At 36.6% G+C, this 22,959-nt stretch overlaps 2 protein-coding genes across 7 annotated transcripts in view; one reads left to right on the top strand and one right to left on the bottom strand.

Annotated features, from left to right (window-relative positions):
* The window catches only part of NUP37 (nucleoporin 37), a 44,649-nt gene extending 32,937 nt beyond the window's left edge, over window positions 1-11,712 (bottom strand). For both annotated transcript variants that reach the window (XM_032299392.1, XM_032299401.1), the window contains exons 1-3: window positions 11,521-11,712; window positions 9,852-10,070; window positions 4,270-4,394 (exon numbers count right to left, since the gene is read on the bottom strand). In XM_032299392.1, the coding sequence (XP_032155283.1) occupies window positions 4,270-4,394; window positions 9,852-10,007 (281 nt within the window). In that variant the 5' untranslated portion in view covers window positions 10,008-10,070; window positions 11,521-11,712. The remainder of the gene's footprint in view (window positions 1-4,269; window positions 4,395-9,851; window positions 10,071-11,520) is intronic.
* Window positions 11,634-22,959, top strand: part of PARPBP (PARP1 binding protein) — a 71,865-nt gene continuing 60,539 nt past the window's right edge. For 2 of the 5 annotated variants that reach the window (XM_032299378.1, XM_032299370.1), the window contains exons 1-2: window positions 11,636-11,751; window positions 15,544-15,699. In XM_032299378.1, the coding sequence (XP_032155269.1) occupies window positions 15,547-15,699 (153 nt within the window). In that variant the 5' untranslated portion in view covers window positions 11,636-11,751; window positions 15,544-15,546. The other 3 variants (XM_032299380.1, XM_032299375.1, XM_032299367.1) reach the window with 3 other exon arrangements.

Genomic DNA, 22,959 nt, shown 5'->3' on the forward strand with positions numbered 1-22,959 from the left:
CGTCAATAACTCACAAAACTACAAAAAAAAAGGCAAGGTAATGATTATCCTAATAATCTTTAAAATGATAGCCTTTAAGGGGAAAGAAGGTTGATTGGAGAGGGGTACACTGGCAACCTCAAGTGCCAGTGATGTCCTACATCTTGATCTCTGTGATGATTACGTGAGTGTTTACTTTGTAATAAACATGTTAAAATGCACATACTCTGTGATGGGTAATATTAGGATTGAAGGATACAAAGTATTTGTTCTTGGTTTATCTGGGTGCTGCCAGAAGAGATTAACACTTGAGTCAGTGCACTGGAGGGGAAGACACATCCACAATGTGGGTGGGCACAATCCAACTGACTGCCAGCACAGCTAGAAAAAAACAGACAGAAGAAGGTGGAAGGAGCTGACTTGCTGAGTCTTCCTGTCTTCATCTTTCTCCTGTGTTGGATGCTTCCTGCCCTTGAACATCAGACTCAAGTTCTTCAGCTTCTGGAGTCTTAGACTTACAGCAGTGGTTTGCCAGGAGCTCTTGGGCCTTAGGCCACAGACTGAAGGCTGCACTGTTGGCTTCCCTACTTGTGATGTTTTGGGACTCGGAATTGCTCCTCAGCTTGCAGACGGCTTATTGTGGAACTTCACCTTGTGATCGTGTGAGTCCATACTCCTTAATAAACTCCCCTTCATGTATACATCTATCCTGTCAGTTCTGTCCCTCTAAGAGAACCCTAACACATACTGTATGTACTTTTACATACATACTTTTAAGCATGTATGCTATATTTTATACATGCAAATAAAGGGTAAGAAAAACTGTAAAACACAGCTTATTCTACCTAATTCTTTTCCTTTGAATTTGTCTTGTTCTTCGGGTATTCATTACTTCTTTGCTCATAGGAAAGTCTAGACAAATTTGTCACAGTATCACTCATGTTGAGGGTCTCCTACAGATTTCCTCAGTTATAGGATAATGAAATCATAAAGCTTTCTTCAAAATGTCATCTCTAAAACAGATAAAAGGTATTCTGGAAGCTGTTAAAAGAAATATCCCAACTAAAAGGGTTTGTAAAGAGGTATTAATGCAAAATGAGGCCAAGTTCAGTAAAAATGTCAGCAAGCAGAGGAGTTACAGCAATCAAAGAAAACTTACTTAAAAAGATAATTAATAATCTTAATAGGATTTAAATAAAACCAAACAAACCAACCCACAAAACTTTATGGCCAGCCTTGTGTTGCCCCACTTTTCTTTGAATCCTTGCTGTTGTAGGGATATTTAGGTCCTTCTTTAATTGAACCAGAAAACCTAAGAGAGTTGAAATAAGATAAATAATGAATTCTCCAGCCACTGTGCAAGAAAAGCAAGTAGGGACAGAAAGAGTAGAAAGGCAGGGAGAAAAAGAATTTAAGGCAACTACATGCTAATCATAAGCCATCATGAAGGGTTTCTAAATATAAGATAAAAACCAATGATGGTAAGAGAGATGCTGGGTTATACCTTAGTCATGGTGATAGACTACTATTTATTTTAGAATACTATTAAAAAAGTAAAGTTAAAAAAAAAGTATAGAGAGTTACTGAGTATCATCACAATTATGTACGACTATGTATAAAAAATGGAAAGGGTATTGGGAGTATAAATGGCATTCTTATCCTTTTTATTTTCTGTGTTTTCTAAATTTTATCTATTAAGCATTTATTATTTTTATAATAAAAATAATTTATTTGAAAACAAGACTGTGCTGTCAGCTTGCTCTAAAAATAGTCTAAAATTAATGTCTTGCTAATGTCTTTTGAATTTGTTATTGTTATTTGTATAATTCCAAAAAGGACTTGAGACAGTTTACCAAAAACTAAAAAAAAACCAACCAAACAAAAACACCAACCAGAAATGATCAAACACAGCAAATTCACCAAAAAGAGGACAGAAAAACAAGTATTAAGCAACAAGGAGAGCATAGAATACAAGAATTGAATATCTAGGTTAAAGAATGTATCACAAAACTTAGCTCAAAACCAAGGGAAGACGACTGTTTCCACAGCTTTCAAAATTTAAAGAATCAAAGAGATGGCTCTTATTTAGGTCTAGATACTGTGACCAGTTTCTTTTAATATAAAAGGAAATGAATAGCACACCAGCTTTGGTAATGATATTACATATGCTGACAAAAGCTATTGTGTAGATTATTCAAAATTAAGTTAGCTAAATATTGGTAAAGGCTTCTAGGAAAAAACATGCAACAGCTTCACAACCTATAAAAAAAAAAAATCACACAAAGATTTCTAATAGAAGAAACAAATACACCAAAAAAAGCATCAACATCATTAGTCATCATGGAAATGTCATTGTGGCATCACCCAGGATGGCTAAAATTAAAAAGACAGGCTAGGCACAGTGGCTCACGCCTGTAATCCTAACACTTTGGGAGGTCAAGAAGATGCGTGAACTATTCGAGCCCAGGTGCTCGAGACCAGACTGAGCAACACGGTGAAACTCCATCAGTGCAAAAAATACAAAAATTAGCTGGGAGTGGCAGCGCATGCCTGTAGTTCCAGCTACTTGGGAGGCTGAGGTGAGAGGCAGGGTTGAGGCTGAGACAACGGAGGTTGAGGCTGCAGTGAGCCATGATCATGGGTCTGGCTGGCAGCCTGAGTAATAGAGTGAGATTCTGTATCAAAAAAAAGAAAAGAAAAAGATAGACAATATTAAATGTTGGAGTATAGGCCAGGTATGGTGGCTCAGCCTATCATCCCAGAACTTTGGGAGGCCGAGGGAGGTGGATTGCCTGAGCTCAGGAGTTTGATTCCAGCCTGGGCAACATGGCAAATCCCTGTCTCCACAAAAAATACAAAAATTAGCCAGGCATGGTGATGTGTGCCTATAGTTCCAGCTACTCAGGAGGCTGAGGTGGGAAGATGGCTTGAGCCTGGAAGGCAGAGATTGCAGTGAGTGGAGATGGTGCCACTATACTGTAGCTTGGGTGACAGAGCTAGACCTTGTTTCAAAATGAACGAATGAGTGTTGGAGAGTGGGGAGACCACCCGTAGATTACTGGTGAACATATGAAATGGTAGAACCACTTCAGAAACTGGCACTTTCTTAAAATATTAAACATACATCTACCCTGTGACTCAGCAATTCTACTCCTAAGATAAATTAAACCATATAACCACCAAAAGCAGTATTCAGTAAAAAATAATAACTAAAAACTGGAAACTGTATTGGTACCCATTGATAGAAGAATGAATAAACAGACTATCATCTATTGATACACTGCAATGGAGTACAACTTAAAATGCACTGGTATACCTAACAATGTGGAAAAATTTCAAAAACATTAAGCCAGACACAAAAAAAATTCTGTATGATTCCACTTATATGAAGTTCTAGAATAGGCAAAACTGATTTCTGGTAATAGAATCCAGATCAATAGTTGCTTCTGTAGGGAATGTGGTACAGTGATTAACTGGAAGGGAATATGAAGTAACTTTCTTGGGTGACAGAAACACCGTGCATGAATAGAGTGTGGGTTATACGAACGTATGCATTTGTCAAAACTGAACAAACTGTACCCTTAAGAGCTGAGAATTTCAGAGTATCTAAATTATCCTTTAATTTAAAAAACACGGAGTTAGCCTAATAGTTGATAACTTTTAGTTGCTAAGTACTGCTTACTAAAAGAAGACACATCTTTTAGATTTGACATTTGTGGAGACAAGGCTAGTGTTTTGTAACAAATCTTAAATAATGTAACATAGTCTTGCCCCTGTAAAGAAGACTTCAGCAGGCATTGCTAGGATTTTTTTCTCAGAAAACCACCATTCTTTTTAAACACTTTCACAAAAACTGAAGTCCAAAGCCCAGAACTACAGATTTACATACTGTGAGACATGAAAATGTGATCTTGGTCTATGTGGGGGAAAGGAAGGCTCATTAACGTCTCAACTGCTCATTAATATCTTTTATTAAAAGAGCTGTACTTTCAATAAAGTTGTGAATTAGTGAAGAATCTGTAAAGACCTTGATTCAGATGAAGCTCACGTAAAAAGCTGTGTAGTTTGGCTCAAACACATGGTTAAGGCATCATAATCATGGCTGTATATTTAAATCACAAATTCAGCTGATAAGCCTAAATTACTAAGTAATAGCAAACATAAAAATACCTAGTATCTTGGGTTGTGGAAAATGGAAATGGAGAAAAAAGTATCTATAATCAGACTTCAGATTACGTAACACAATCAAAGTACATTAGTAAAGAACGCATTTGGTACTGTTAAACTTACTTGATTATTGGAGGCAATGAATCAAGTCTAGTCTCCGGGCTCCAAGCTATGCCATCAACCCTGACTCCATGGTGAAATGTTCGAAGTGTTTTATACTGAATGCCTTCAACGTCTGCTTCTTCTTCCTAAGCACAGTAAATATTTTAGTAAGTTATGAAAACAAACAGTATTATTTCATTAAAATGAATTTATCAGGAGGCTGTTTATGCTTTTGAAAAATTTCGAGATTTAATTAATTCATTGAATTAAAAAAAATCCAAGCTTACCTTAGCCTCACAAAATAACTCTCTACGGCAACTAGAAATAAATGATAAACATGTCCTACTTTATCTTAGGAGGTATTTCATAATAAATTCAATGAAAATGGACTGCTTGTTGGGGTGTGGTGGCTCACATCTATAACCTCAGTATTTTGGGGGACTGAGGTGGGAGGACCGCTTAAGCTCAGGAGCTTGAGACCAGCCTGGGCAACATAGTGAGACCCTGTCTCTACATTATAAAAAAAGAAAACAAAGAAAATGGAATGCTCTAAAGAATCAAAATATTCTAGTAAATGAATTACCAGAACTGAATTATCTATTGACAATATTAAAAATATATACTTAACATTTTGATTAAATGGAAAATACTTTGGGACCTTATGATGCCTCTACGTCTTTATAATCAGTGTCATGTACAATGATTTTTATGTAGTATTACATGGGGCATTATATGTGTGTAAGATGCTACAAATAATTCACCTGGACTATTATAGTCTATGAACAGTGAATATGTAAGAAATAATCTGGCTAATTTAGTTTTAGATATTTTATTCTGGGAATAAATGCTTAATAAAGTTGGCTTATTTATTTAGTTCAGCTCTACAAAAATGATTTCAGTTTATCCTCATGGGAAGGTGAGGAAAAAAATCAACTTTAAAAGTCAAGGCATCTAGCGCTGTAAATGGGGACAATAACCTGAAAAGCTCTCCCATTACAACATTGCAAAAATCCAAATACAAACAAGCAAATGAGTACCAAGGAATGCAGCTGTTATAAGGGCATCTGCCCACATGCAATGATCTAAAGCTTCAGTTTGTAAGAGAGGAGACAAATCCTAGTGCCTGCACAAGGAAGGATGCCAGATGAGAGATTTCTGTATGGATCCAGGGCCCTTAAGGGAGAAGCAGGGAAAAAAACAGACAAACAGAAAACCCTGCCATGCAAAATACCTACCATGAGTAAGGGAAGGATACTGACTGGGCCTCAAAAGAATTGCTAATGTTCCATTTCTTAAACTAGGTAGCAGATATATAGGGATCCATCTTATTATTCTTTATGCCTTTATGGATAACATATATTTTATACGCATTAAAATACTGCCCAGCACAATTGGAAAGGTAAAAAAGAAAAAAAAATCATAAAAAATTTTTGCAATTTTAAAAATAAGTAAATCATCATTTTTATTTAAATCAATATCTGAACTGGGTCTATAGACTAAAGCAAAATTTTCATGACAAATGTGTCCAAGGAATCTTGTGTATTAACCAGTTTTTTTTTTTTTTATAAAAGTGTATCAGATTATAAAATATCAGGAAAAAATCCAGCAGGTGAAACTTGGTATTTAATGAAACCCGTATGTCTATATTGATAGGAATTACTTGAAGGCCTGATCTAAGAATTCCATTCACCCAGAATCTAAATGCAAAGTTTTATAATGTATACTCAAATGAAATCCAAGTGGATATGCTGATTTTTCTAGGACGGCCTTTGGGATCCTAGCAAAGTCATTTTACAAATATATTACTCATCTTTCTCTACATAATTCAAATACCCTTTGAAAATAACTTTAAGTTTCAGGTGAACTTAGAGTTAACAGTGAAAAGGTTTTCCATAAATGAAATAATAGAAATACACTTATCAAGTAAAGAAAAACACTGTCAAATTTTATTACTTCGTAATTTGTGTGTATAATAGTTGTACAGCTAACAGCCAGATATGCCAAAGCAGCAGCCACTAAGCAATTTTAAAATAAGTTTAGGTACCTAATCATAGCTGACTTCATAGTTTGGGTTATATCTATTTTTCCCAACTTGACAAATCAGTCTCTTAATAATGAAGTTTTTACATGAAAATACACATCATCTTACTACTGAAACAATATTGTTAACAATCAGGTCCTATAATTTGTTACCCAAATTACATATGGAATTACTGGATGGTCATGGGGATAAAGAAATCCCAGGGATTATATAGCTTGAGTTTTTTATATTACCAGTGAAACCTTTTTTTCCTGGCAGCACTGTTTGCCACTGAGCCAACTAAAAGGCCAGGGTGTGTGTGTGGTATAGGCAGAGACAAATGTTATTTTAGATTTAGTTTGGGTGTAAGCAGGAATGGTATAAGCAGGAAATTAAGACAGTTTGGAAAACTTACTATAATACAAATGATTATACAAGGCTTCAGCATATTTGAGGTTGGGGCAAAGCCAGGTTGATGGAAGGGTTATTATAAGGGTTTGAAACTGGCAGGCCCTCCTACCATACCCATTTAAGGCCAAAAACAGACTTTCAGTTAGTCAAGACTGTGAAGTTTCTCTAGTTCAATTCTTTCCCCTAATGCTTGAATCCCTAGGAGAGCATCTGATAAAAAGAGTTTATACAACCCCTCTCTGAACACTTCCAGTGAGAGGGAACTAGCTACTTCTACGGTAGCTACTAATCAATTATTCAGTTGGGGGATAGCTCTAATTATTAGAAGAGTTCTTAACCTTAAGCCAAAATTTGTTTCCATGTAAATTCTATTCATTGCTCCATGTTCCATCTCTGGAATCCCACTAAGTCAGTCTAATTGAATGATGGCAAATATCTGGCCATAGTTATCTTCCCTAGGTAAATACACACTGAGCAGCAGATTCAGCCTCAGCCTGAAAGCATTATAAGCAATGAACTCTGTTCATTCAAATAGAGGTAACAACATAAAATCCATTTACCATTCTGAGACTAATACCTCTTTCACAGTTTTAAATATTTAGACACTATTCTGAAATTTATATTAAAATATATTATATCCTCTGAATCCTAATATACTGCTGAGAACTAAAGAGTATTATTATAATATTAAAGATTATTGCCAATTTACAGAGGACGATACAGAGAGAACTGCGCTGTCTGATATGGTAGCTACACAGGACCTTATGAAGCATGTGAAATGGGGCTAGTTCTATTTGATACGTGCACACTTTAAAAAGTGTAAAATACATACAAGATTTCTAAGTCTATTCAAAGGGTCTTCATTAGTAAATTGAGGCCCCTAGTAGAGCTTGCATGAGAACACTGATTTAGGCAAGCACCTATGTTCATGCTCCTCTTAACAAAGCTTTTTATAACATTTTTCTCATTGTACTGCTTTATATTTAAAATCTCCTTAAGGACACGGTCCATACTTTTTTCGCTTCTTGGCACCCAGCATGCACTTAATGAATATTTGACAAATAAATGACATCAGTTAACAGCACTATCATTTAGAAGCTCATTATTTCCATCATAATCAAAGGGACAGCATGAGATTCTGAAAATGCTTTGTTGAAATTCAAATTGACTGTATCTACAACGTTTTCTAAATAGTCTTAAAATAAGGATTGTCTTTCTGACAGGAATGTGGAAATCTTTCCACTTAATTTACCTTTACTTAGTTTTCTCTCAAGACAAGAGGCATGAAATTGGGTGCAATGGAACTTGAAATTCTAGGACAAGAGAACAGTAATAATATTTAACAGTGTTTAGTTACATTAAAAAATAACTTCAAAGAAAAGCAATAATTTATTTTGAAACGGGCTTATTTAATTGTATTTCCAATGTCTGGTACAGAATATAATTTGTGCTTACTATTGCCCAAATTAATAAAAATCTAATTTTTTCCTTCGCAATGAGACCTACATTGCTAATCTCATGGGTATGAGGATCAACTGAGACAATACATGTGTCCATCACCCAAAACAGAACACAAATGTTTATACTAGTTCTTTTTTCCATTTTGTCATTTTCCTTCTCTTTAAATCTTCTCCCTCTCTCATCTTTGCCTTTCCTTTTTCTTAATTCGTTCTCCATTGACTTTCTCTTTCAACATTTCTTAATCATGAGAGATAAACATTTTTCAATGTTTTCGAATACAATTTTATGTCCAGTTATTAAGAGTAATGAAGTAAAAAGTTAGTTTTACCTGTAGGGGGCTGCTTTACTCTTTTGCGCATTGGCGGATTCCATTAAAGAAATGGTTTTTCCTCAGGTCTTGAAATTTCAAGTACGTTTCATTGTCTTAATCATATGACTTTTTATGATCCTAAACCGAGTCCATCTAAGGGTGAGGGTCATATTTAGTCTAAAAGCTAGTAATTTCTACCTCCACTCAAAGAGACAGTATGGGATAGCCAAGGAGCTGTCATATTCTACTCAGACAGCAACAAAGTGAAATGTTAAATTCATATTTTCTCTTAGGGTAAATATCATTATATCCAAATTTGTATAGATTTATATATATATTGTACAATAAAATGCCAAATTGCATTTTTGATGTCAGAATACTGTAAGATACAGAATTGCCTTCTCAGTAAAGGAAGAAATAACTATAACAACATAATATCACTTCAGTGATAAAGTTATTTTAAATCTTTGAAAATTGGCCACTTCCAAATTACCGCATTGATTATAATTTGAGAAATATTCTATTAATAATATTCAGATAAAGGATTAACCAGCTAGTCCTGAGGGTTGAACCTTCATTGTTCAAAGTCTCTCTTACATGTAAAATTAGCTTTCCTCTCAGAAAGCATGGTGTATGTACACCACAAAGCAATCTTACTTTGGTGATTAAATCTGAGAGTGTTACCACTGCCCATATCAATGACAAATAAAACATACGGATGGATTACTAAGTTGTCAGATGCCCTGTTGGAATTTTACATACGCTAAAATTCGAGCATTATTTTCCTCATGTTTACAGGAGAAGTTAAACATTTTATTCAAGGTTGCATAGCTAGTAAGAAGTAAAGCCAAGCAGGAGTGAACATTTAGGCATTCTGGGTCTAGAATTCATGCTCTTAATGGCAATGCTTAACTGCCTGCTCAATTAATATAGCCCATACTTTGTACACTCTGGATGCACAAACAATATGACAGCATACTAATAGGAAAGCTAAATGTTGTAAAAATTATAAAATCTCCTGGAAGATAATTTTTCAGGCTCTCAATATTAGCTGACTTCGTATGTCAAAGCAGGATGTAGAAAAACCATAATTAATTGGCTCTCGTTTAAATTTTTTTTTCCTGTACATACCAATGTTCAGTTAATCATACCCTTCAATTAGCAGAACATTCCACTAATGACCATGAGGCAAAAGCGAAGCATTATACTATTATTTTTCACTATCTATATAATGTTTACATAAATCTCAGGCACATATAACTGGGAACATCTTTCTCTACGGGTGTTATCTCTCTTTAACATTCAAACTCAATATATTTTCCAAGTTTGGATTTGGTTTGTATAAGTTTTTTTATCAGTGAAATAGCTTCACCGTCATTCAGTGCAGTTTTGTAGACTAACCTGAAACGTACACGTGCCAATGACCACATAATTATTGCCACCATATGCAATTAGGTTTCCTGAATCCCCAGTCTCAAAGGGATTAAATTCTACCACATGCACATAATCTTCACAATCCACAGTGTAGGCAGCATTTCTTGAGGCATCTTGCTTCATCTTGTATGTAAAAATTCAAGCAGTTGTAAAAATTCAATAGCCTTCTACTGGACAAGGTCGAAACTGTGGATTACAGCACAGATACAATTAGAACGGTCAAAGTATCAGTCATTCCACAAATGCATCAAAATATGGTTGTGGTATTACAATGAGACAGAAAGCTCAAAAGAAACATCAAGGGATAAGTACTTTATTAAATCTAGTTATTAATGGTTCCACATTTGCTCCAAAGCTCTTTTCCATATCTGTGATTACAGCAGACAATAACACCATAAAGTTCTGTTTAGATTATCTAAAAGAAATAGTATTCCATATTAAGATGGAATCATTTTAATAGCAAATGTTAATAAAAATTAATAATTAACATTTGTGAAGCATTATTTGTAGGTGCCATATTAAGCATTTTACTGACATGATTGATATCTGTACAAATCTAAAGGCAGGTACTACCTCTTGTCTCCATTTTGTAGATGGAGAAACTGAGGCTTCAGTAGGTTAACTTGCCAAGCTCATAAGCAGAGCCAGGATTTGCAAGAGTTCTTTGTGTGTGGAGAACCAATGCTAATGAAGAAAAACCCAGCCTCCTGGCTTGAAGGAGACCACAATTTTAGGGATAGTTATGATTCAACGTGAAAAGTGCTATCATATAAACAGATACAAAATACAGGACCTGTTTTAACGAGTGCCAAAATGTGTGATATAAAAATAATATTCAGGGGGCCGGGGAGAGGGAGAGCATCAGGATAAACAGCTAATGCATGCGGAGCTTACTACTTAGGTGATGGATTGATAGGTGCAGCAAACCACCATAGCACACGTTTACCTTTGTAATAAACTTGCACGTCCCGCACATGTATCCCAGAACCTAAATTTAAAAAAGTAACATTTTTAAAACTGGGCACGTGACCTTAACTAAGCTGTCAAGGACTAGTGTGCACTCTGGAAGGAGCATTCCCATATGAGAATTACGCGTTTTAGAGTTTTTGTTTGTGTTTTAATTCAACACAAGGGTTGTCCTGAAAACAGCTGGGCTCAGTAACAAACATATCAAGCACCTGAAGAGTACTGAGAATCAGATGAGTCCCACCTGGAGACGCTTATAAACTAGTAACCTTAGGAATGGACATCCGGGACTGGAGACTTGCTAAGGGTGACCACAAAGTGTTACGGACACGGAGGCAGAGAGGTATAAGAAGTGCAAGAGATTCGAGGTCAGGAAATTGTCCAGTCCCCACAACCACTGATAATTAAAGCAGTGCCCAGGGCCTCACCGTACACGTTAGGCAGGACTTGCCCCCGTAAAACTAGAAGGGCAGAGAAGAAGGGAGGGGAAAAGATAAGTCCGTGCAATGAACCCCGACACCTCTACCAGGACCAGGCGAGTTCCACAAGACCCCGCTCCCTCCTCCCGGAGCCCGAAGCGGGACAGAAGAACTCCCGGGGATAGAGTGGCACGGCGAGACAGCCGGCAAAAAACCGTCGCGGCCTCTTGGGCTCCCCGCTCGATACGCACCGCAGAGCGCCGGGAAGCGACCAGAGGCAAGCCGGTCTTCGATGCGGGCTGCTGCAACGCGCGCCGGCTCTGCTTCCGGGTCGGAGGGCGAGCGCAGCGATTGGCTTCCAAGGCCTCCCGCGAGGTTTGAAATGTACTCGGCTGCGACTGCGGCGGCAGCTGCTGAGGGGAGGTCCGTGGGGGATCTTTCTGCGCACTCTTGCTTGCGCCTTCGGGTTTACCCATAACCAGGTAAGTATCGCGTTTGCCCAACCTGTCCTGTCGCATTTTTAAGCGGTGATTCAGGCTGTAGCTTTTGAGGGTGCTTTGCACAATAATACCTCGGTCGTAGCAAAGTGCCGTCGGACCGTGGTATTAAGGTGCAGTGACTTCGCTCTGGAGCCCTGGTTGGGCTGGGGGGTGTAGGTGGAGTTCATAGTATCTAGCGATGGAATTGGAAAGCCCTGAAGGTTTGTCTGCAGCTTGTAAGACATGCCCATAGACGTCTGCTTAACTTCCATTAGTTAGGCAGGAAACCAGGGTTCTAGTCCCATAATGTACTCAGACTCCATCTTTCCCCTTCCTCAACTTTCCCCTACCCCCGATTGGTTAAAGCCTCCCAAGGAACCTTTGGGACTAGCACTCTAACACTAATAATGACTTTGAGTGCCATTTTTAAATTGAGCACCTACTAAATGCCTGGCGCTGGGTGGGTTATGTTACTTGTTTCACTAGCATCTCATTATTCTATGAGGTAGAAATTCCCTTCCTGGTTTTGCAGGTGAAGAAACTTGTGCTCATCAAATTTTAAATACCGTAAATGGGGGAGCCTGGAAGCGAACCCTGTGGTATCTGACTCGAAAGTGTAGTTCTTTCAACCATTTCACACTGCCTGCCCAGTGACAATTTTCTGTCTCACAGTTTGTGCTCTAGAGAAGCTTGGAATCCAATTTTTAAAAAACAAGTGTTAATTATCGCTGCTGTCTTTTGCTACCTATTTTTTGTATGGTGAAGCCTGCCATTCAGAGTGCTGGCATATTTATTCTCATTGACTCACAACGGACTGGAAGGTGAGTATTTCTGTGTGATGATGCCTCCACCCAGGCAACCATGGGTAAGGCTTATCGCATAGGCTCCCACAGCCAGCTAGCTATAGGAAAAGCTGCGACTAGACCAGGGGTTGGCAAACTAGCTGTGCTGCCTGTTTTTGTGCAGCCATCTCCTGAGCTAAGAATGAGTTTTACATGTTTATATGGTTGGGGAACAAAAATGAAAAAAATAATGTTTTGTGATTTGTAAAACTTACATGAAATTCAGATTTTAGTGTCCATTAAAAAAGTTTTCATGGAGCACTGCCATGCTCATTTGTTTGTTTATGTGTGTCCATGGCTGTTTTCACACTACAGGTCAAAGTGGGTAGTGCTATGCCTCAAATATTTACTGTTTTTTCCTTTCCAAAAAGTTAGCTGATCCCTGAATGAGACTCTTGGTTTTCTGTCACCCATAGTAATGCTTTTTTTTTTTTTTTTTTTTTTTTTTTTTTTTTTAAATATATAGGTATATAAGATGGAGTCTCGCTCGGTTGCCTAGGCTGGAGTGCAGTGGTGTGATCTTGGCTCATGGCAACCTCCACCTCCCGGGTTCAAGCGATTCTCCTGTCTCAGCCTCCCGAGTAGCTAGGATTATTGGTGCATGCCACCACACCCAGCTAATTTTTAGTAGACGGGGTTTCACCATGTTGGCTAGGCTGGTCTCAAACTCCTAACCTCAGGTGACACACAAGCCTCAGCTTCCCAAAGTGCTGGTATTACAGTTGTGAACCACTGTGCCTGGCCAATGCTGTTTTACTTTTAACCCAAAACAACTTAGAAACTCATAATGCATGATAATAGCTAATGTGCGTTTATGCGTGCCAGGCACTGTTCTAAAAGTTTTACTTGTGTTTATATTGTTTACTCGTCATAAAACCCTATGGGATCGGGTTTTCATTTTCATTATGAGGAAGCTGAGGCAGGGAAAGGTGATGTAACTTGGCCAAGATCTCACAGCTAGTAAGTGGTGGAGCCACATTTCAGAATAGTCTAATTCCCAAGTGAGTCTTCATTCATAGCAATCAAATCTCATAATACTACCTTTAAATAATAGCAGTAAGTAATTGACTCCTAAAAATTTATTTCAGGCAAAGTGATCATGACACTGAAGCTGATACTTCTTCACTTTTTTTTTTCTTTCAAGAGATGAGGGTGATTTTTTAAAGAGAAATACAACACTCAGCTATTTACTAGGATTTGCATTTATGTAAATAATTAATCTTCTACTGGTGTCTTTAAGTTGCATCATAGATTGTGTCTATAATTTAATTATTTTGCAGGTGGCATATATCTTTGTTCTTGATCATACAAACCAAAGATGCCAGTAGACATCTGAGATTCTGTTTATGCCACTTAAAAGTAGAAGAAGTGGACAGCAGGAGTCAGTAAATGGAATGAGCACAGGAAAATACACAAAATAAGATGATGGCCATGTGAATATGTTGGAGACTTGGATATGTAAAAGGAGTAGGAAAAAAATTTTAACAGGCATATCTGTAAACTCAGAGGAATTGGATGCCTCCACATTTCAGAATGGTCTAATTCCCAAGTGAGTCTTCATTCCTAGCAATCAAATCTCATAATACTACCTTTAAATAATACCAGTAAGTAATTTACTCCTAAAGATTTATTTTAGGAGTAATACCCAGACTATATACCCATATACCAAACATATACCCAGACTATAAGTGTTGGGTATATAAAACATTGGCACTACCTACCTCCAATTATTTTGAAAGACTTTTGTGTGCATCAGGAGAAGTTATTTAGCATAATGCTTTAAGAACACAGCTTATAGAGTTAGACATCTTGGGTTTATGCTGTTTGTCCATTTATAAACTGAGTGACATGGGATATTATTTTAGGTAAAATGAGGGTAATAATACATCTATCTTATGAGACACTTATGAGAATTGAATGAGGTAATCAATATTAAGCTTTTGAAAAGTATCTGGCATCAAGTAGGCTCCTGTTAGCTATTTTATTGGTTATGTAATACTGTGTAACAAACCACTTCAAAAGTTATCGTTTAAAATAGCCCATTTGCTTATGATTCTGTGGATCAGCAATTTGGGCAAGACACTGCTGAGTGATATTCTAGTGGTCACACAGAACACAATTCCTCTAGTAACAGGTTGTGACAACACATGTGAAATGTCTACCATGGAAGCTTATTAGAGGTTCAGTGCCCAGGGTTTTTATTGGGGGCTGAACATAAAGGCATCCATTGTCTGCCATGTACCAAAATTTCAGACTCAGAAGGAAAGCAAGTGTTTAGCATAAACTATATTGTTTGTATGAACAGTTTAGCACAGTGAGCCACTCTTACTGGAAACGTTTCTGAAATCTAAGTTCCTGGACTGGACTCCAGCTTCAAAGAGGATAGCATTGAGGCCTATTGTGTTAATACTTATGCAACACTCCACTTAAGGCCTACGCCCAGAACTCCCGGGGCATCATTCTTGCCACGTTCTGTTGGTTAAATCAAGTCACAAGGCTGGTCCATATTCAAAGGGGTAGAAAAATAGGCCACCTCTTTTGGGACAATATAGGATGGGAGGAAATTGGCTTTTTTTTTTTTTTGCAGTCTATCAGATATTATCTATCTCAAAACAAATATACATATTTAAATACAGCTTTAGGTGTGTTTGTCTGTAATTACATGTTTGCAATAAATTTGCGTATCTTGTGTGAATTTTCAGAAGTAAAACCTGGATTTTGTTCTTTCAAAAGGTTTGGCTTAAGAAACTAAAGGGGAGGAAAATATGATTGTGCAGAAAATTGTATTATCTTATTTTCCTAAGTTTAATTAAAAGCAATCTTGGTAAATATGAAATGATCTCTCATTCACTGTATATTTTTCTCTAACTGTGCTTGCTTATGCGTGTTAAATGTTAATTTCCAATTAACATAAGGTACGGTACTTTAATTTTGTATTCTGTCCTACTTTAAGATAATGGCTGTGCTTAATCAGAAGTCTGTCTTGGATATGATTAAAGAGTTTCGAAAGAATTGGCATGCTCTTTGTAACTCTGAGAGAACTACTCTATGTGGTGCAGACTCCATGCTTTTGGCATTGCAGCTTTCCATGGCAGAGAACAACAAACAGGTTGGTAAACTATATTTAGGTTAACTTGCGTTTTTAAAGCAAAATTTCTTTGCTGCCCATTTGAATAAACTTAAACCTAAGAATATTGATTTCTTTATAATATGTGCCCTTCTATGATAATACACCATTTTCACAAATGCCTCTATGTATCTGTGTCAAAATATTACAATTGAATTTGAAATGAATTATTTCAAAATTAAGCTCTTCCCATGTATAATTATACATGGGATATGCACATTCGATGTTTAATAGGAAGGCTTAGGATAAACATGTAACCATTATCATTGTGGTCAAATTATTTTTATGTAATAAGACTTCCTTTGTTCCCTAAACTTTAAAAAACTACTGGCTTTTATACCCCAATCCTGGAAATACTCCTAATCTGCACTGAGATGCCGGAAACTGCCTTTAAAAAGTCTCCACACAGTGATTCTTACTTAGGTAGCTTGAGCCAAACTAGTGTTTGGAATTAAGCCCTAGCTAAAGGGCTGGAGGTGTTCAGATGACAGAAGGATAATGTAGGATAGAGTGGTAAGGAAAGGATTTGTGATATTAGATAGATTTTTAGATTAGAAAGAGAAGGCTGTAGAGGAGGGATGATGAGGAAGGTTAGTTCAGAAGAAGGGTCCAGGGAAATCAAAGTCATAGTTTGAATTTGGTAAAGTTACTGGCTTGACCATAGAAGAGGATTTTTGAAGGGTAGAATTAGTTTCAATGGGTCTTTTGGGCTAGATATTGAAATGACATTCTGATGAGTTATTTTAATTTTATATGTCAGTAGTTTCCAGATTTTTAGATTCCATAGACCAGTAAAATTTCTAAAAAAGTATTAGACACTGACAGATTTTAACCATTTCTCATTTTGGCAAATAGGCCCATTGAGAAAAAATAGTTACTATATACTATGATCATCATTTTGTAAAAGGAAGAATATTTTAACAGTTAAAAATTAAAAAGTATAAAGTCTTAAAACAGGGATGGTCTTTTCTACCCATGAATAGTTGGCAGTTCTGCATATTTTAAACACTGCATGTTAAGATAAATTTTGAATATCTAAAAAATGACAAAATGTCATTTTACTTTAGTCATTTTTTGAATGAATATTGAATTTTTACTATGTGTTAGACATCATTATAAAAATTGGAACTACAGTAATGAAAGAAGTCTCTGTTCTTATATAGTTAGCTTTCTGGGGAAAGACAGTACTGTAAGATATTTAGTCTTTTGGGACATAATAAATGCTACAGAAAAGAATAAATGGGAGGCAGCAACTAAGAAATATGCAGAGTTTGGGGTGAAAGGGTTGTTGGAATTTGAAATAGGATGGTCAGGGAAGGCCTCATCTGGAAAGTACCATTTGAGCGAAGATTTGAAAGAGGGGAAGGCATTAGCCATGAGGATTTTTATGGGAAGGGACTACCCCAGGCAAAGGGAGGAGCAGGTGTAGCAGGCCTGAGGTGGGACTATGCCTGGCATGTTCCAGGAACAGTAAAAAGGCCAATGCAGCTCTTTGAATCAATGTTAGTCTCCTTCCCTCCACTGATTACTTTTTTCTCTTTTTCTGTTTTTGAGCTTCTACTGTATTTCAGGCGTTGTGATATGTGTTGGGGTTAAAATGGTGAGCAAAACCAGATTTGACTCCTGCCATCATGAAGCATATTACCTAGCAGATAAGGCAGACATTAAGTAGAAGATCATACAAATAAATGTAAACTAGTAGCCGTGAGAAGAATATGATGCTCAGACATGAGACAGTTGACTTGGTCAGAGAGATCAAGCTGAGCCCTTAATTGTACTCTTTGGTCCAGAGTCTCTTTTTTACGTTCTTCAGGGAATGAACCTTCAATTTTCTGCCAGGATAGATGATGATTCTCCCCTACCGCAATAGAAATTAATTTTTAGGCAAAAATCAAAGCAAAGATTACCCCGAGAGATAAGCACAGTACTGGAATGACTTCAAGAATCGCTTCATTGGCAAGTCTCTTCACCATTGCCTTCCACTGGGCAGGTTGTTTTTCTAGAAGTCATATTAAGAGTGTTGCCTTTAGAAGGCTTTGGCTTTATGTGGCAGAAAGGGTCTCTGATTCAGCTTTCTACCTTTCTTGGGCTCTCCTTTGTCTTTTAAACTTTGCGCTCAGGGGTTATAAAAACCAGGTTCTTGAGTTCCAGGGAGTAGTGGATGCCTTGAAATAAACACAAGCCCCAGCTTTTGCTAACCCTTCCATATTAGCACTTTCTCATTGTTTTTGACCTTTTGTAGTTTCTCTTCTCTTATAGACTATTTAGGCCTGCTTTTAAAAAGTTTTTCTATTTTTTCCTGTGGTTTTAAGTATTTTGTACCAGGTTGTTTTTCTGCATATCAAGTCGGCTGTATTGCACTGTTGGTATGTCTGTTTTAAAATTGTAACAGATGGGGCTGGATGCGGTGGCTCACGCCTGTAATGCCAGCACTTTGGGAAGCCAAGGCGGGCAGATCACGTGGGGTTAGGAGTTCAAGTCCAGCCTGGACAACTTGGTGAAACCCTGTCTCTACTAAAAATACAAAAATTAGCTGGGCATGGTGGCGGACGCCTGTAATCCCAGCTACTCTAGTCATATCAGACTGCTACATTTTATTTATTGGTGGATCTTTAGACTGACGTTCTTTTGTGTTAGTTTTGCCTTGAAATGAAATGTTTGCACTGAGCAAGAGGTTCTTTCGTTTCCTTGTTTAAGTAGTTACATGATAGACACATCTTTATCTTGCATTTGGCAGTTAGAATTTACATTTATGGGTCAGGCACACTGGATCATACCTTTAATTGCAGCACTCTGAAAGGCCAGGATGGGCAGATCACTTCAGTCCAGAAGTTCCAGACCAGCCTGGGCAACATGGTAAAGCCTTGTGTCTACAAAAAAATACAAAAATTAGCTGTGTGTGGTGCTATGCACCTGTAGTCCCAGCTACTTGGGAGACTGAGGTGAGGATCACTTGAGCCTGGGAGGTTGAGGTTGCAGTGAGCCGAGATCATGCCAGTGCACTCTAGCCTGGGCAACAGAGTGAGACCCTATCTCAAAAAAAAAAAAAAAAAAAAAAAAAAAGAATTTACATTTATGTCAGCAATGGAAAAGAGTACCATTTTTTTAATCCCTCTTTCCATATTAGATGGCAAATTTTATTAGAAAAAAGTGGTATTTCATTTTAATTTTCCAGACAACTACCATGTTTAAAAATTTATTTAAATGTTTATTTGATCATTTAAGTATCTTTTTGTTCATAGTAGATTCATTTTTAATAATGAAATAAACTAGAAATAATCTAAATGTGTGTCACTTGGAGTTTGGTTCTATATATCATTGTAAATCACCAGTGGAATAGTATACAATAATTAAATAACTTGGGTAGATGTACCTATATTGACATGGAAAAATATTCAAAATATATTGTTAATGAAACAGAGCAGTTTTGTATTATAGCTAAGAATAAATGCTCAGGAGTCAGTTGGCTTGGGTTCATAGCCTAGTTCAGCCTTTTGGCTGATGGCCTTAGACAAATCATTTAATTTTAAAAAAATTCAGTTTTTTAAATTGACAAAAAATTTTATTTATTGTGTATAATATATTTTGAAATATATATACATTGTAAAATGGCTTAACAGAGCAAATTAATATACATTACATCACATTCTCAATATTTTTGTGGTGAGAACACTTAAAATGTATTCTTTAAACAGTTTTCAAAGATACAACACAGTGTTATTAACTATCAACACCATGTTGTACAATAGATCTCTTAAAATTATTCCTCCTAACTGAAATTGTATATACTTTGATGAGTATCTCCCCTTCCACCCCACCCATTGTGCCCCCACATCCCCTAGTAACCATTGTTGTCTTTCTACTTGTATAAGTTCTACTTTTTAACACACTACTTGTAAGTGAGATCATGTGGTATTTGCCTTTCTATGCCTGGCTTATTTCTCTTAATATAATGTTCTCCAGGTACATCCATGTTGTTACAAATGGCAGGCTTCCCTCTTTTGTAAGGCTGAATAGCATTCCATTGTGTATATATACCACATTTTCTATCCATTCATAAACTGATGGTTACTTAGGTTGATTCCATATCTTGACTTTTGTGAACAATGCAGCAATGGCCATAGGAGTACTGATCTCTCTCTACTACTATTTCATTTCTTTGTATATATACCCAGTATTGGGATTGCAGGATCATATGATAGTTTTTTTATTTTTTGAGAAACTGTTATGCTGTATGCTTATACTAATTTCATTTCTACCAACAGTGTACAAGGGTTCCCTTTTTTTTCACATTTTTTTAAACACTTTTGTTTTTTCAGTAATGGTCATTCTAACAGGTGATAACTTATTGTGGTTTTTGTTTGCAGTTTTCTGATGATTAGTTATGTTGAGCATTTTTTATATACCTCTAGGCAATTTGTGTGTCTTCTTTTGGGAAATGTCTATTCAGATCATTTGTCGAATTCTTAAAAATTATTTTTAAAATGTGTTATTTAGAGACAGAGTCTCAATATGTTGCCCAGGCTGTACTTGGACTCTGAGGCTCAAGAATTCTCCTGCCTCAGCCTCCCACGTAATTGAGACTGTAGGCATGTGCCATTGCATCCTGCTTCTTTGCCCATTTTTTTAAAATGGGGTTGTTTTCTTATTATTGAGTTTTTAAAATATATTTTGGATATTAACTTTTTATCCAATATATGACTTTGATGTATTTTCTCTCATTCCATAGATTGTCTTTTCACTATGTTGATAGTTTCTTTGGCTGTGCAGAAGCTTTTTAGTTTGATATAATCCCATTCACCTATTTTTGCTTTTGTTGTGTTTGCTTTTGAATTTATGTCCAAAAAACCATTCCCTGGATCAGTATCATGGAGTTTCTCCTCTATGGTTTTTTCTAGGACTTTTACAGTTTCAAATCTTAAATTTAAGCCCTTAATCCATTTTGATATTTATTCTTCCTAGCCATGAGCATTGACAGCTGGATATCCAGTTGTCCTGACATTTATTGATTAGACTGTTCTTTCCCCATGAGCCATGAGCATGGAATGTTTTTCCATTTGTTTGTGCCATCTCTGATTTCTTTTAATTGTAGAGATCTTTCACCTCGCTGGCTGACTGTATTTCCATGTATTTTATTCTTTTTATGGCAATTGTGAATGAGGTTGCATTCCTGATTTGCTTCTAGACTTGACTACTGCCCAAAGCAATTTATAGATTCAATTCTATTCCTGTCAAATTACCAATGACATTATTCACAGAACTAGAAGAAGCTATTTTAAAATTCATATGGAACCCAAAAAGAGCCCAAATAGCTAAGGGTATTCTAAGCAAAAAGAAGAAAGCTGGTGGCATCACACTACCTGACTTCAAACTGCACTAAAGGGCTACAATAATCAAAACAGCATGGTATTGGTACAAAAACAGACACATAAACCAGTGGAACAGACTACAGAGCCCAGAAATAAGACCACACACCAACAACCATCTGATCTTCAACAAAGCTGATAAAAACAAGCAATAAGGAAAGGATTCCCTATTCAATAAATGGTGCTGAGATAACTGGCTAGCCATGTGCAGAAGATTGAAACTGGACCCTTCCTTACAGCACAGATAAAAATCAACTCAAGATGAATTAAAGACTTAAATGTAAAACCCAAAACTATAAAAACTCTGGAAGACAACCTAGGCAATGCCATTCTGGACACAGGCATGGGCAACAATTTCATGATGAAGACACCAAAAGCAATTGCAACAAATGTAAAAATTGACAAATAGTATCTAATTAAAGAGCTTCTACATAGCAAACAAAACTATCAACAGAGTAAACAGACAACATACAGCATGGGAGAAAATGTTTACAAACTATGGATCGCACAAAAGTCTTATATCTAGCATCTATTAAGAACTTAAACAAATTTACAAGAAAAAAAACAACCCCATTGAGAAGTAGGCAAGGGGCTGGTCACAGTGGCTCATGCCTGTAATCCCAGCACTTTGGGAGGCTGAGGTGGGTGGATTGCCTGAGGTCTGCAGTTTGACACCAATCTGGCCAATATGTTGAAATCCATCTCTACTAAAAATAAAAAAATTTAGCCAGGCTATGGTGTCTCATGCCTGTAATCCTAGCTACTTGGGAGGCTGAAGTGGGAGAATCGCTTGAACCTGGGAGGTGGAGGTTGCAGTGAGCCAAGATCCTGCCACTATACTCCAGCCTGGGTGACAGTGACAGAGTGAGATCCTGTCTCAAAAAAAGAAAAAAAAAAAAAGAGAAATAATTTGTACAACAAACCCACATGACATGAATTTACCTATGTAACAAACCTGCCCATGTATCCCTGAACTTAAAAGTTCGGAAGAAAAAATCCATTTTGAGTTAAGGATGAGATAAGGGTTTAATTTCATTCTTCTGCAGGGATATACCCAGTTGTCCCAACATTTCTTGATTAAACTTTTCTTTCCCCATTAGGTGTTCTTGATATCATTTTTTTGAAAACCAGTTGCCATTAGGTGTTCTTGATATTTTTTTTGAAAACCAATTGCCTGTAAATTTGTGGATGTATGTCTTGGTTCTCAGTTCTGTTCCAGTGGTCTTTCTGTATATTTTTATGCTAGTACCATGCTATTTGGATTACCGTAGTTTTGTAGTATATTTTGAAGTTAGGTAGTGTGATGCTTCCAGCTTTGTTCTTTTTGCTCAGGATTGTTTTGGCTGTTTGGGGTCTCTTGTACTTCCATACAAATTTTAAAATTGTTTTTGGTATTTCTCTCAAAAATGGCATTGGAATTTTGTCAGGAATTGCATTGAATCTGTGTATTGCTTTGGATAATATGGACATTTTAACAATATTAATTCTTCATTTCATCAATATGGGATAACTTTCCATGTATTTGTATCTTCTTTAATTTCTTTTATCCATGTTTTATAGTTTTCAGTGTGCAGATCTTTCATGTCCTTGGTTAAATTTATTTGTAAAAATTTTGTGTTTTTATAGCTGTTGTAAATGGGATTGTTTTCTGGATTATTTTTTCAGATTGTCTTTAGTATATTGAAATGATACTGATTTTTGTAATTTGATTTTTGTATCTTGCCACTTTACAGAATTTTATTTTATGGTTTTTGGTAGAATCTTTATGGTGTTTCTGTATATCAGAAACAAGTTATCTATAAACGGGAACAGTTTCACTACTTTCTTTCTAATTCAGATGCCTTTTATTTCATTTTCTTACCTAACCACTTTGGCT

This window comes from Sapajus apella, unplaced genomic scaffold (assembly GCF_009761245.1).
Source record: "Sapajus apella isolate SASKATOON/1434 unplaced genomic scaffold, GSC_monkey_1.0 scaffold2, whole genome shotgun sequence".
NCBI classification, from domain to species: domain Eukaryota; kingdom Metazoa; phylum Chordata; class Mammalia; order Primates; family Cebidae; genus Sapajus; species Sapajus apella.